This window comes from Enoplosus armatus, chromosome 4 (assembly GCF_043641665.1).
Source record: "Enoplosus armatus isolate fEnoArm2 chromosome 4, fEnoArm2.hap1, whole genome shotgun sequence".
Classification (NCBI taxonomy): Eukaryota; Metazoa; Chordata; class Actinopteri; order Centrarchiformes; family Enoplosidae; genus Enoplosus; species Enoplosus armatus.
This window is the reverse complement of record NC_092183.1, coordinates 26,109,869-26,124,727: the sequence shown is the minus strand read 5'-3', so window position 1 is coordinate 26,124,727 and position 14,859 is coordinate 26,109,869. Positions and strand designations below refer to the sequence as shown.

General features: G+C 43.8%; 1 protein-coding gene across 1 annotated transcript in view; it reads right to left on the bottom strand.

Moving 5' to 3' along the window:
- Positions 1-14,859, bottom strand: part of sema4c (sema domain, immunoglobulin domain (Ig), transmembrane domain (TM) and short cytoplasmic domain, (semaphorin) 4C) — a 75,375-nt gene that overhangs the window by 14,891 nt on the left and 45,625 nt on the right. Inside the window, exons 4-6 of the mRNA XM_070904293.1 lie at positions 7,356-7,510; positions 2,488-2,550; positions 303-401 (exon numbers count right to left, since the gene is read on the bottom strand). Of these exons, the coding sequence (XP_070760394.1) occupies positions 303-401; positions 2,488-2,550; positions 7,356-7,510 (317 nt within the window). The remainder of the gene's footprint in view (positions 1-302; positions 402-2,487; positions 2,551-7,355; positions 7,511-14,859) is intronic.

Here is a 14,859-nt window from a genome sequence, read left to right as displayed (position 1 = left end):
ACACACACAAAATGAGGAACACAGGTGGTTCATGGTCAGTATGTATTACGACCCACACGACACAGCTGCAAGCTCTGTCCGTCCAGAGCAGCAGAGCTTCGCCCCTCGCCACGTTGTCCTATCGCATCAGTGTCACATACAGGCACACACGCACCAGCATTCACACGGTCAGCTAGCCCAGCGCGAGGTACTTCTTTCCATCGCATTTATTTTTATTTTGTCACACAGTCATCTCAAGTTGACGCCTGTCAGCACTGGCTCGCATTGACTCACTATCGAGGGAAACACACACGCATGCTTACCACGTAGGTGCATTTGGGCTGGAAGGCGTAGGTGCCGCAGGTGTAGAGGTGCGTGTGGTTGTAGCTCTGCAGGAAACGGATGTAGTTGAAGCACTCGGTCTGTGGAGGAGAGGGGAGGGATTGTTAGAATGCCATTGTGGTTCTTGTAAGTGCAGTTTTTGTACTCTCCACCTTGAAGGCCTTCAGTGTGCTCACACATCCTCTGAGGTGTAGTTTTACTCCGATGCTTCAATGTGACTTCTTTTAAACCCTCATTCACCTCAAATACCTCAATCACTTAAGATCTTCTGGTTATCATTTTGCATAAACTTGACGACGCTGAACATTAGCAGCCTCCCACGACTACAGTTTTACCCCTGTCTGTTTTCTGTATGATGTCTGTCAATTTAAATACTGTTATACAAGTTCTCAGCGTCCTATTGAGGACATCACTTAATAGACGATGCAGCGATGCAACCACATTATCTCCGTAACCTTTAAAGTGAACAAAACAGCGACAGATTGTTTCCAGTCAAAGGATATGTTTGTAATTAACAGTAAAATATATTCAGTGTTTTATGGGAAGTGGCCTTTAATGTCTGCACTGTGATGAACAATAAAGCTCTTTGAAAAGGAATTGGAAACAGATGCTCACACATGATGCTGGAGGAATGAATAATGCAGTGCGTCCAGTTGATGTTGCCATTGCAGCAGCAAAACAATATCTGTATCTCACTATCTGCTGTAATAGGAGCAATATGATTTTTTTATTTTTTATTTTTTCCCAGCTCCTGTAATGAGTGAGGATAATCGGGATGAAGTGCGTCTGGCAGGCCCCGCCGCTACAACATTACATGAAAAGGCTAATCATTAAATGTAACAACGGGCACTGTAAACATCATACGGTTAGTCTTGCATTGTAGCTCAGTTGCTGCAGTTGTGCGGATGAATGTACTTTTGCTGCATACCAAAAACAGAGGAACCAATCAGTTTCCAGAAGGTGAATTTTGAATACACATTAAGTTTTAATAACTATTTGAAAACACTGGAGCATTTTTTTTTTTTTTTTTAAAGCTACATCCGGCTAAATTTTTTGGAGTCGATTTGAGTTAAAGTAGGGTTACTACTACACTCCAGTGAAGTACTTCCCCACTTGGTTTAGAGCCACATCAAAAGTTAATGCTGTGCAATGAGAGAAGTTTTGGCTCCATTTCCAAAGGATGTGTGTGTTTCTATAAAATATTGAACGAGATCTCTCGCAAATGTGCTTTATGCAGCCTCAGCAGCGAGAGGCTCTTGCTGGGACTAAAGTGCGGAGCTGGGGCCAATTCACTGTGTGTGTTTACTAACGCACCACAACTGATGGTAAGAACGGGAGGACGACGAGCCTGGACAATATTGGAGCTGATACTGAATTACAAAGAGCCACAAAAACTGAAACATCACTATGAGATTTGTTAAAAAAAAAAAAAAATTCTGATTGAAGAGTGCTTCTCCGACTGTGGTAACATCATCTGTCGTTCATTATAAGAAGCAAATGCATTTATTCAAGGAAAGGTTTCTAGCTGAGATTTAGATGGGAAGATTGATACCACTCTTTGTGTGTGTGTTAAATATGAAGCTGCCGCCAGTAGCTTAGCATAAAGAATGGAAACAGGGGGAAACAGCTGGCCTGTTGTTTGTTTATAATCTATACAAAAACCAGTGTAAAAGTGTAAAAAGTTTTACAAGGGTCATGTCTTTGGACTATTTTCTGGCCGGGTGTAGTGACTACATGGAGTCCTGTCGTCACCGTGACACTCCAGGATGTCAGTCACCAAGAAATACCACCCGCGAAACCACAACGTGTCGTTTTCACACTTTGGTGAACAGAGCTGTAGCTAGCTAGCTGTAATCCCCCGTTTCCAGTCTTTATGCTAAGCTAAGCTAACCGGCCGCCGACGGTAGCTTCATACTTAACTCAAGCTCAAGACAGAACACTGCCTGTGTCGAACCACCTTAAAAAGTTGCTGATCCCAGCCCTGTCTGGGAGATGCACTTCACTGTGCGCTAATGTAATGACTGGAAGGTTTCCAGTTTGAAACCCCAGACCGACTTGGCAAAGCGCGACAAAGTGAAATGAGAAATGTCGCTCTCATAAACTACTGTCTTAAAAACGGCTGCCGTGGTGCCCCTGAGCAACCCTGCCAGCTAAGATCCATGTTACCTGGTTGTTCTTCCCCTTGGCGACGCACTCTCTCTTCTTGTCCTGCGGAGCCGGCCAGTCGATCTGGAGAAAAGAAAGAGACGGATGAGATGATGACAACGCGCCGTCTCCAGGAATGATGCCGTCTGCCTTTGGCCCAGAAGTATTACATCCCACAGATATGTTATGTATCAATGAATCATTTTCACGCATAGACCATAAAAAAAACACCGCAAATACATGCGTAAATGACATCACCTCATTTCTTTATAACAGGCTGCACTTAGATGGCAAAAGATGTCACACTTTTTCTTGTTGCCATCTTGCTTAAGAGTCGCCGTGTAGACTCTGCACTCTTGGCCACTAGCTGCTGTCACTATAGCAACAACCGCAGACTCACAAATGAGAGCAGGTGCATACTTTCTGATCCACCAAATTGGTACTGAGTGGTTGGTAAGTGCTTTCTGAAAGTTACACTCGTTCACCCTGAACCAAAGAGTTACTAACTGACTATTAAACTAACTACAGAGTGAAGTGTGGTAAAATAGTCCAGTGGCTGAGCCGCCTGGGTGGTGCACCACTGCAGAGACCCAGGTTCAGTCCCTGGCAGCTGCTGAGCTGGCCCCATCCAACACACTGTTAGTGGTAGGTAGGAAACTGTGAGGTCCTCACTGCATTCAAATTCCCTAATAATCATAGTATTGTTTAAAGGATCGGGATGGCGAGACAGTGCACCGTAATGCACCTGTACAAAAGGTACAATTCTGCTGAAACACGGAGGGAGGAAGCCAATAAAAAAGAAAAGTGCACATTCCTCCACACTTTATACGTCCACACTTGCTTTAACCAATGACCTCCGCTATTTAGTATTATTTACAGTAGCTGCTTTTTTGTAATGGCCGTGCAACACATGGCTGAACTTTGCTCTGTGGACAAACTATGAACTATGTTCACTAAGCGGTTTCCACACCATTAGAAATAATTACACTGGTGATTACAGGCAGTGAGCTGCTGCACATTCAGAGTTAAACCAACAGCAATCAAAGGATGAGTTATTGCCATCTAGTGTACTGGTAGATTTAAAAACTAGACTTGTAATACTGACTTTTATATACTATGATAATAGTGGCTTTTAATGGCCTTGAAAGGGGAAAAAAAAATCCAGATACAATACTTCTGTTTAACTATGTTAAAATACTCTGAACAGTACAATTCATATTTAATGTATTAATATTTCACCGGCGAGTCACAAGAAAATGATTCACCTTACCCCTCGCTACCGCTGTCCACTGACTACCCACATTCTACTCTCCTGGTAGTCCCATGGTCACTGTAGACATGATGGACTTATAGCGGTTAAGATTTAAAAACAGAATGAATCATCAGGATCAGCGGCTGTGAAATATTACCTGCAGGATCTGTGGCTTTAACTAATGCATGATAGTTTCTAAAGGAAGACGAGATCAAATGAAGCGCCGCGGCACCAGCAGTTTATTGTTACCTCTAATTTGTTCCCGAGGGATTCTCATTAGTCGCCAGTCACTGTCTATTTTATTATCTAATCCAAGAAATTCACTTCGCACTTGCTCCACACAGAACAGGTATTTAACAAATGATATAAGGCAGCAGTAAGGTGACAAGAAGCAGCAGCTCTAAGTGTTAATGATGAAAGAAAGACCTGCCAAAATAAATGTCCTCTACCTCACATTAACACATTAGTGTCTTTCTATACATCTTAGAATCGTTGTGTGCCAAATAGATTGTAGAAAGTGAGTTTCTTTAATGAGTCAAGCCTTGGAAAAGAGAGGGGAAACGTTTATTCTGGTTTTCATTTTGGAAAGAACGCCCTCCTTCGCCTGAAGTTTTATCTCGTACCTGCAAGTAAGCCTACGCTTTTAGTCACTGGCAAATGAACAAAGAAAGACCTTAAATTGAACATCGGTTCTCAAGTAATTAAAGTGCTGGCTGAAAATGTAATGTAGTGTACTCTGATGATCCTAAAAACAAAGTTAGGGGGATACGTGAACCAAATTTTATGCCATTTGAGCAACATTTGCAACATTTTGTGCTTTTTAAAATGCAGGCGCGAGGGGGGGGAAACGGCGCATTACTGTTGCAAATTTAGTCAAAATTGTACCAGTGGGGTGTGAGTTACCACACGGGATGACTGAACAAAATGAATAAATCAAATCATGAAAAACAACACACAATCATCATGGGGAAGAACATAACTAAATAATGTAGTTGGAAAGCGCTTCTTAAAAAAAAAAAGAAGGTCAAAATCCTGAGAAAAACATCCCCAGAAAATATCCAGGGAAGAAAGACAGACATGGAGATAATGAAGAAAGACAAGCGAGTAAGACAGCAGCCAAGAAATAAAAGAGTGGCAGTTAAAGGAAGGAAGGGGGAGGAGGGGTGAGAGAGTGATGGGCAGATGGTGACAGAGGGGACGGACTATTCCCTCATCCTTGCACAGTCATTTTTCTGTGCTGGCTCCTTCCCTCCACATTGGACACTGGGGGCTGACAACAGGTGGCCTTATCATTACTGTAAGACTCATAACCCTCACTCAAACAGCCTGTGCCTGTGTTGCGTGTGCATCTAATAACTGCTCATTACGGCGGTAAATCAGATAACAATCCCCAAACCGCTGCAGGCTGCTCACTACACCTTCATCGGACTGCTGTAATTGCATTGATCGCAATATGGACCAATTACTGAGGGAGCGAAGCAAAAAAAAACCCAGATTGAGTCTCTGAGGCTTTGGCGTCTCAGGCATGTGCGTGCATCAGGTCAAGTCAGGGGTATTCATGGAGCTCTTTTAACAAACAGGTTGGCCCCGGAGCGCTTCGCAGAAACACGAGACGCACAAATTAAAACAAGGACAATAAAAAACAAACAAAAAAACAAAAACATGATTGAATAAGTGCATCATAAACTCTGAGAAACGCTGGGCCAAAGCCTGTGCAAGTGTACGAGCGAGTGAAAGCGCCCGTGTCCTCCCACACATTCACAGTGGACATGTTCGTGCTGATAGAAGTGAAATGCTGGAGCCAATAGCCACGCACATTACGATCTAATATATTTGGCAGCTTACTCACACTATCACTGTTGGAGGCTTTTAGCAGCGGACTAGATAAACAACTTCCCAATAAAGTAATAACTTTGCTAAATAGCCGAAAACATCTGAACTCAGTCCAAAACGTATAAAAAACCCTGAAAACGTTAAGAAATGTCTTTCCCGATTAACGATGAATCATTATACTACAAGATGTGTGAGTGAATCATTCCGAATGTCTTAATACCTTGTTTTTGTAACAAGGTTTGGTGATTTTCAGATAAGTCTGAAACACAATACATCAATAATACATCAATAATCAATGTTGTTGGTTAAATAATTAAAATGGGGTGTAAAATAAATAAAGCTTTATGCTTTTCCCTTTAACCTCCAATCAGCTGGTTAAAAAAAAGAAGCAAAAAAGACGTATTTATTTTTGTATGGAGAGCTGGTTGCTGATTGCAAAACACACTAAGCACTAGCCTTTTCAGCTAGCTACCTCACTGAAGCTAACTTTTATCATAAAACTACACCAGCCAGCACATGTACTTTACAATATGTACTTTACAATATGTACTTTACAATATGCAGTACAGAATATGGACAATGTATATATATATATATATATGTCCGTATAAACTCGTGTAACACCAGCTAGAGCATTTTAGATGGCAAGCTAACGTTAGCAAAAAGTTAGCTAGCTGCTTGGAAGCTCACTGAATCCGAGCGTCTATCTTTACAACATCATCTTCATCGTCAAGTGTGCACGTCTTGTCTTGTTATCAAGATGCCACAGTGACAATAAGTACATTTCTTTTTTTTTACGTTCCATTCTATTTATTTATTCTTTCGTTTTTCGTCTTGTATGACGACGTTTTACTACATTTTGTCAACTTCTGGGCTCCGTATACATTATTTATCCATGATTTGGATAAATTCACCCCAAAACTATGTTGCATGTGGGGGTCAAACGTAAAGCAAGAAAAGTTGACACACTGGAGGGCTCTTAATTAACAGCTGCATATTAATACATTTTTGTTGACCCTTCAAGGAGGACGCTTTAATATCATTTTGAGAAGACATTAAATTGCTTGACAGTTTGTACATTATTAGCTTCTACAAGGCCTGAAGATTTAATAAAGTAGAAGTACAGGCCAGACCAATAAAATACCCAACAACTAGTATGACTCAGTCGACTTTATTATGGCACTGTTAGGTTCTTTGATTACCTGCCAGAATTCTTTTTTTTTGTGAGAGCGTGTTCTCAGATGTCCTTGAGTCAAGAAATGAGCCCCCCAAAAAAAAGAATAAAATAAGGTCAGTCTGTAAGTTAATAGGCAGCAAATAAGCGTGGCAGAAGCAGAGGTTATGCTTCACGTTTTCTTTCCTTCCCTGCTTATTCAAGCTGAACCTCGGTAATATTTAAAGCGTTTCTATAATAATTATATCACAGTTAATATCATAATTGAATTTGGTGTATTTAAATTAAGTATTTGAAATGTGTGTTTATCGCCGCAGCGCTCAGAAACCAGTTTATTCCTGAACTGTCCATCACGGAGCTCTGCGATATTAAATCTTACGTGTTATCATTTAATTCGGTGCATTTTCTACAAAAGCCTTTCAGGATGTGTGGGTGTCTTTCAGGGACAGTTAGTCAGGCAGTGTTGTGAATATAACTGTTAACTAACCCTAACCCTTCCCTTTTCCACGTTGAACTCTTGTGAATTTGAATCCCCTTAAGTGGCCCGAACATGACGCTTTTGAAAGTGGGCGCGTGTTTCCGTGTGTGTGTGTGTGTGTGTGTGTGTGTGTGTGTGTGTGTGTGTGTTACCTGTGGCCGTAGCTGTCTGCTAATGTCGTTGGGGTCCAGGGCGAACAACACCTCCCGCGCTCCGACGTACAAAACCCTCTCGTGGTCGGACAGGGTCAGCATGCTGTAGTTGAACACGCCCTGGATGCTGAACCTCGCCATGCTGTCCAGCACATCTGGATGAAAGACACACGGGTGCGTCGTTACATTACTGATGATACATCGACAGCAAAATAGCCCCCATCTTTCCTTTCAGCTGATCCGCTGACAGATGACGGGATAGAACCTGAGAAGAACATTTCACACCTCCCTTGTTGAAATTTGTTGATGTCTCAGCTTATTCACACCACCGAACCTCGCCCACGCCACCACCTATAGCTTAATGTCATCCGGTCTGCTTGTACTGTGCATGCTGCATCTCACCCACATCTTTGCTTTTCATTGGGAGCTGTGTGTTGTCGTACACAGCTTTCAGATGCCACCCTACTGAGAGCTCCTGCATCTGCCTGTCCACATTTCTGCAATCCATGACCTATTTATACCTCCATTTAACCCTTAAAGCTAATTAACATTTTATATTTAAAAAAAACAACAACAAAAAAACTAAAAAAAAGGAAATGTGTATTGTGAGAGTGTGGCTATTAGCTTGTAGTGTCCTCCAGTTCAGCAGATAGTGGACCAGCTGCCCTCTGATTACATTTAAGTGGCTAAAAGACTCCAAAATTATGAAGAGAAGCATTTTTATCAACAGCTCTCACGGTTATAACTCATCAGGTCCTAATGAGTTTGCAGAAACTACCCACAGTATCTTGCCTCAAGATCTGTTGTAAATTATTCCTGCAGGATGGAACGCCGCACTGAGAGCCTCCCGAGCTCTGTATTTACTTTGAGAACCTGGAGCAGAAGCCAGTCTTCAGGGCAAGTCTGATAAGTTCCAGATCTGCACGTCAGAAGTGAGATAAGGCGGTCGTCTATTTAGAAAAGCTGTGCAAATAAACAAGACGCAACGATGCTCTTGCCCTACCGGCCCTAGTTTCGATGACGAGTGCCGTGGCGTGCACCATTGCAGCCACCAGCTGTCTACCTATCACCGATGGAAACGGTCCGCACAATCTGCAGAATCACCATCTTTTTTTTCCCTTTTTTTCTTTTTAATCTATAAAAGAAACCTTCAACAGCTTCAATCAGTCTGTGCTTTAATGCGAGTTTTAAAAGTGAGCCTGTTATTGAGCCAGATGCCAAGATGTTTGTATTCATACACTTTGTTCAATAAAAACTCCATTAAGACTGGTAATTTTCACATTGAGAAAAAAATCGGCTAATCTTGTTTTGGAAAACAACCCAAATTGTGTTTTGCCTCAATTTAACAAGAGCTTTTAGACTAAAGATTGTTAAGAGACTCACATACTCAACACTGCAGCATTACGGAGACTCCTTCAATGGAAAAGAGCTTAATGTGGGCTACACACTGCCCCTACACACAACAATACAGGGATTTAAGACGCATTATCGCAAATGGGAAATGAGATCCGAGTGACAACGTGGACAGAATGCAGAGCCTAAGATTGCTTATAAATGCAAACTAATAATAGGTGTAAATCTGCAGGTGTGATTAGATTGTTCATTAACTGGGCAGATCGCATTTTAATACAAGGCCTAAATGAGGGCCTTTCACTCTGATTAGGCTATCGTATTGACGGAATATTAGCCTCCTTCTAAACCCAGTTATTGATCAAACGGCCGAGTCGGTGTGGTTTATCTCGGGGCTGTCTAATTTGTTGAAGGAATGCCCATCTTTTTTTCGGGGGTTGTTTCTCATTCTCGCTGCTCGCAGGCAAACACAAACAATCTCAAAAAAGATTACGAGGAAATCACAAAATGTTCTCTCCACGGTCGCATCTGCAGGGTTTGTTGAGAAGCCGGAGCAGACTTTTTTTTTTTTTCTTCATCCAAATTTAAAAAAGATGCAGCCACTGCTTCGCTGTTCACTCTCTCTCACACACACACACACACACACACACACACACACACACACACACACACACACACCCCCCGTTCAAATCCCCTGACTAGCATACAGACAAACTAGTGGTGCAGAGCAGAGGAGAAAGCAAGACAGAGAGCGGAGGAGAGAGAGAGAGAGAGAGAGAGAGAGAGAGAGAAAGCATGGTGTTTAGTTTTCATTATCCACACTCTTGTTGCTTGTAGTGTCACCTTGTTCTCCCTCTTCTCCGCTCGCTCTACTTTATCTGGGCTGATAGAATGCGTGCAGAACGCGAGGCAATGACAGCCCGCGCTGCCGCGTAATGCGATCTCATAAATTGAATAAGAATACTTCTTCTTGTTTTCTACGGCATGAATATTTCCTCTTCTTCTGACGTTTTTTTTTTCTCCCCAACTGAAAATAGCAGCTGAAATCTGGGGAGGGAACAGCAGGAACTGGTTTGATTTATGGCGTGACTAACTGCTCATGTGATACTGTGGCCTAGTTGGGACTAAATAGACTTATATACATGGAGGCTGCACTGGATGAAGGAGAGAGAGAGTGTGTGTGTGTGTGTGAGACAAAAGAAAGGAAGGTTAGAAAAGTGAGGCTTGTTACTGAAAGCTTGATGATGTAACTATCTCACTATTAAGGCGCCCTCAATGCCACTGAGCTGCAAAGTTTCTCCACAGAAATCAAGGTCAGTCTCGAGTCTACGAGTCTCTTTCACAAAGCAGCTGATGCCAAACAATAGTCCTGAACGTGCTCACAGCGTAATTGAAAGTAAGAACATCTTCAGTGGCGTGGCAACTTCGCCTGCTGATGAAAACTGTGCGACGTGGTCAAAAGCTCCAGAAGAAGCTAGAGGCCGCTTTCGTCAGCCGCTATTTTCCCAAGGTTGGACATTTTAGAAGTATGTTAATACTATATTTTATTTCAAAAATTTTCCCCCATTTAGATTGTATCCCAGTAATCGTGGAATGTTCTAGCGAGGCTGTAAAATATGAACATTGGCCTTTATTTCATATTTAATATTTAGCAAGTTAGCAAGTTTAAGCTAAATATTAAATATATATATATATATATATATATATATATATATATATATTTTTTTTTTTTTTTTTACATCCACAGAGTGTTCAAGTGCCCACCCCACCTTGGAGAGAACAGCCTGGCCGGTGCCCCCCCCCCACGTAATTTGAGTTTGAGACCCCCTGGCTCAGGGCAAAAGCTCACTTGAAATTTGACCATTCTCATAAAAAGACATCCAATGCTCCGAGTTTCCAGATTAGTTCTAAAAAGTCGGTCAGTCAAATCTGGCGATGTTTACGGTTCAAAAAAAAACAAGCAAACGCTGAGAGGTGACGTGTGTGTGAGAGGTACAGGAGAATGGAAGGAGAGGGGTGGGGGGTGGGGGTAAGGAACCAAAGGGAGGAGGCGGGATAAGTACTGAAGTCAGCTTATTATCTGAAGAGCAGCAGTGTATAAACATTGGAGGGTATGTACGGATGAGGGAGCCTGATGAGAGTGAGTGAGTGGAGAGAGAGAGAGAGAGAGAGAGTGGAGAGAGAGAGAGAGAGAGAGAGTGAGTGGAGAGAGAGAGAGAGCGAGAGAGAGAGAGAGAGAGAGAGTGGAGAGAGAGAGAGAGAGAGAGAGAGAGTGAGTGGAGAGAGAGAGAGAGAGAGAGAGTGAGTGGAGAGAGAGAGAGAGTGAGGCAGAGAGAGAGAGAGAGAGTGAGTGGAGAGAGAGAGAGAGAGAGAGAGAGTGAGTGGAGAGAGAGAGAGAGAGAGTGGAGAGAGAGAGAGAGAGAGAGTGGAGAGAGAGAGAGAGAGTGAGTGGAGAGAGAGAGAGAGAGAGAGAGAGTGAGTGGAGAGAGAGAGAGAGTGAGTGGAGAGAGAGAGAGAGAGAGAGAGAGAGAGAGTGAGGCAGAGAGAGGCAGCATCCTCAGGGGAGAACTGAGCACATCTGCTGTGTTCCACACAGCCGGGCAAAAAAAAAAAAAATCTCCAGAGTTGACACACTTTTACTGAGTTATACACACACAGACACACACACATCCCCCACACTTGTGTCGAGGTACGTGGTGGCTGCACACACACACACACACACACACACACAGACACAAACCAGTGTCTGAACACACACAGAATATACATACGTTTATGTGTAAGCTAAAAGACACATTGCATTCGCGCACACACACACACACACACACACACACACATTTGCACGCCGAGTCCTGCGCAGGTCTCCAGGGTACCTGCTCAGTGACTTGAACGTCTCTCCACCAACAGAGGGAAAGTTTTGCTCCGAGTGGCTTGTTTGAAGTGATCAGCCGCTCTGTCATTAAGAGGCGATACGGGCAGACGCACTTACCATCTGCCACCACACTGTGGCAGCCCTGAGGCCACCGGCAGTGTGTGTGTGTGTGTGTGTGTGTGTGTGTGTGTGTGTGTGTGTGTCTATTACTGACACAACACTCTCCATACCTGTGCCTCTTCACTGTTTAAGTGCGAGTGAGCGCGAGTGTGTGTTTCTTTGAAAGGCAGTCAAATTTATGCAAGCAGCAGACTTTTTTGATGCGTCTACAGTTGAGTATGACGTAGCAATCCTCCGTTCTAATAATGATGGAGTAGAAATGGGAAAAAAAACAACAACAACAACAAAAAACCCAGCAAGAGCATATCAAGATCCAGAAAGTGCGAAACACACTGAAAAGAATCTGCCCTATATTCACTGTATGTGAGGCATTTTGCAAAGTGTTTGCAGCTTCAGGATTGTTTTGAGACTTTTCCACCATTTTAAGGATCTGGCGAGTGTGTGTGTGTGTGTGTGTTTAAGGGCGGGTTGGGTTAAATTACAAGGCCTTTGATGCTTGGAGACAACAGTTTGCAGGGAGCAGAAAGAAAAGGGAGGATATAAATAAAAGAGTGTGAATAAAAAATGGAGGGCAGAGATGGGGGGGCTTAATGAGTCCAACAGATGACAGATGGGAGAAATACAAACAAAAATAGAAAGCCATAGGAAAAGGGCAGAATACAAAAGATAGACAGCTCGGAGGGCCTGACCCCAGGTCAGTACCATTGGAAACAGAGGTGATGAGAGATCACTGCACACTACAAGAGCCCTTCACTGGCTGTGTGCGAGCGTGTGTGTTTGTCTTTGGACGGGTGTGAGACTACAGATAAAAGAGGGTAATGAAAAAAAAGAGACAAAGAGAGTGTGACAGGCATTCGGATCTGTATGTGTGTGTGGTTGATAAGAATAAGTACATTTAAATAAAGAGATGATGACTTACTGGAAGAGAACTGCAAGAAAAAAAAAAGTCTATAGTAACAGACACCAGACTGAATAACATAATGTGAATATATGGCTGTGCTTTTTTAAGCGCTGCACATTATAGCTCATTGCCTAAAACCTACGTGGGCTACACTTGACATTTCTTCTGATCATTTCACAAAGCATGCCTTACGTTTTTTTTTAGATTGACTTCCTTCCTTTCAGGCAGCCATTATATTCCATTCACTTCACTTCAACTCGCAGAGACATGAAACACGCTTGTTGCAGGTAAAACATTACAGCGGAGCTAAATCTAACAATGCCGCATATAATGCCTTTAAACTCACTATGTGTGTGTGTGTGGGTACAATATTCATCTTCACTGTCAGATACGTGTAGCCTACAGTTGGCAGACTAAAGTTCGAGCACTCAGAGTGTCCTTGAGTGTCCTTGAGCGCGCCACATATCACACGGCGATAATCCAACTTCAGACAAAGCATCATCGAGATGACACAAAGCGGGAAACGATGAGACAACGGCAGTCTTTGTGAAAAGCATCGCGGGGATTTGTTCACTTCTTGCAGTAAAAGAAAGCGCTTCAGCATTCAGCTCCCGTGCATCGAGCGCGCTTCGCTTCTCGTGGGTGGCAGCAACAAGGACAACAACAGTTCACTTCCAAGGCCAGGCGAGAGACGGTTTCAGGGAGCACATGAACGAACTGAGACCAAAGGCTGCCGGAAGCTGTGAAATCAAGTGTGATTCTTCGAGAAGTGGTCAACAGTCGGTAAGCTACACACACATGTGGTTAATGGGGTAATACTGGTAGCTGTTGGCTTCAGGGTGACTAGTGGGACTGCATGGAAACGGTGTAGGGTATCTCAGGGTCATGTCGCGGCTTTGCCACCCAGCCCAGCCCTTGTCAAACCGAGCCAGACCAAACAGCGCTACTCCCATGCCGGGTGGAGGAGGAGAGGAGGAGAGGAGGAGGAGGAGGAGGAGGAGGGGGGGAGCGCCTGTTGCTTCACGGACGGCTGAAAAGGTCTCCGTCCGGGCCTGGCCCTCTGTAATCTGCCTCCGTCAGCCTTCCAGCGGAGCTCCAGCCTCCCTCTCTCCCTGTCTGCTATAAATACACCCAGCCTCTGCATATAGCTTCTAACCGCCAAGCCACTCACACACCAAACTATGATTAAAGGCCTATTTTAGGGAGAGCTTTGAAGCGGCGACAAAACACCGAATGAGAGGCAGAGGCAGACAGGCAGACAGGCAGGCAAACAGACAGACAGACAGACAGACAGACGGAGGAGGGAGAGACGCTGTGCAGCAACCCACACAAAACATGCAGATGTGCCCGAGCGTGTGCACACACAGAGCGTCGTCAGGCCTTCATCCGAGCAGGTACCCTCTTTGAAGTGTGTGTGTTTGGGGGGGTGGATATAAAAAAAACAACAACCCACACAACAACGCACGCGCGCACTCCCACGTGGATGCTCAAGCTTTGTCTGCCGGCTGCAGACGACAAGTTCACAGGAGAGAGTCAGGTGTACGACAGAATGAGAGCATGGAGATAGTGAGGGAGGGAGATAAGACAGGGAAGGATGTGCAGGCCTTTACCAGCCACTTCTGCAAAAATACCTTTTATCAATGGCGGCCTTGTTACTCATAGATCATATGCTACTGTGAATTAAGAATGGAGCTTTATGGGATTATTCAGACTGCAACACAGGGACTTCATGTACGTAACTAGCTTGCGACTGAATCAATATGCCATAAAGAATACATTGATGAACACACAATACAAGAACACGTTTTCAAGATGAATAATTACTCGTCTCTGCACGGCTTAAATGTGTAAGCCCTTGTTTGCTGGTTATGGAGAATTTATATTTCCCATACAGCTCCGCCATCATTGTTGTTGATAAACAGTCATGGCAATAGAGCGGCTGAATTGGACAGAAAACTGGAGGAGCGAGATGAAGGGACGGGTGAGTGGGAGGAGAGGAAGTGGTAAAAGTGGATTAACACAACAACGGAAAAAGTGTGTGTGGTTGTGTGTGTGTGTGTGGGGGGTGGGGTTGAAGGGAGAAGATTAAAGCGGGTGGATGGGGGGGGGGGTTGATGAAACAGCCTGGCATGGTGGGGGGTCACCATTGCAATCCACAACAAGCAGAACAAATCAAGAGCTGGTTGATGCCACAAGTGAGGGTTATTTTCCCCCCCTATTCCAGCGTCATGGTTCAGCATGTATGACTGGTACAGCGGCGG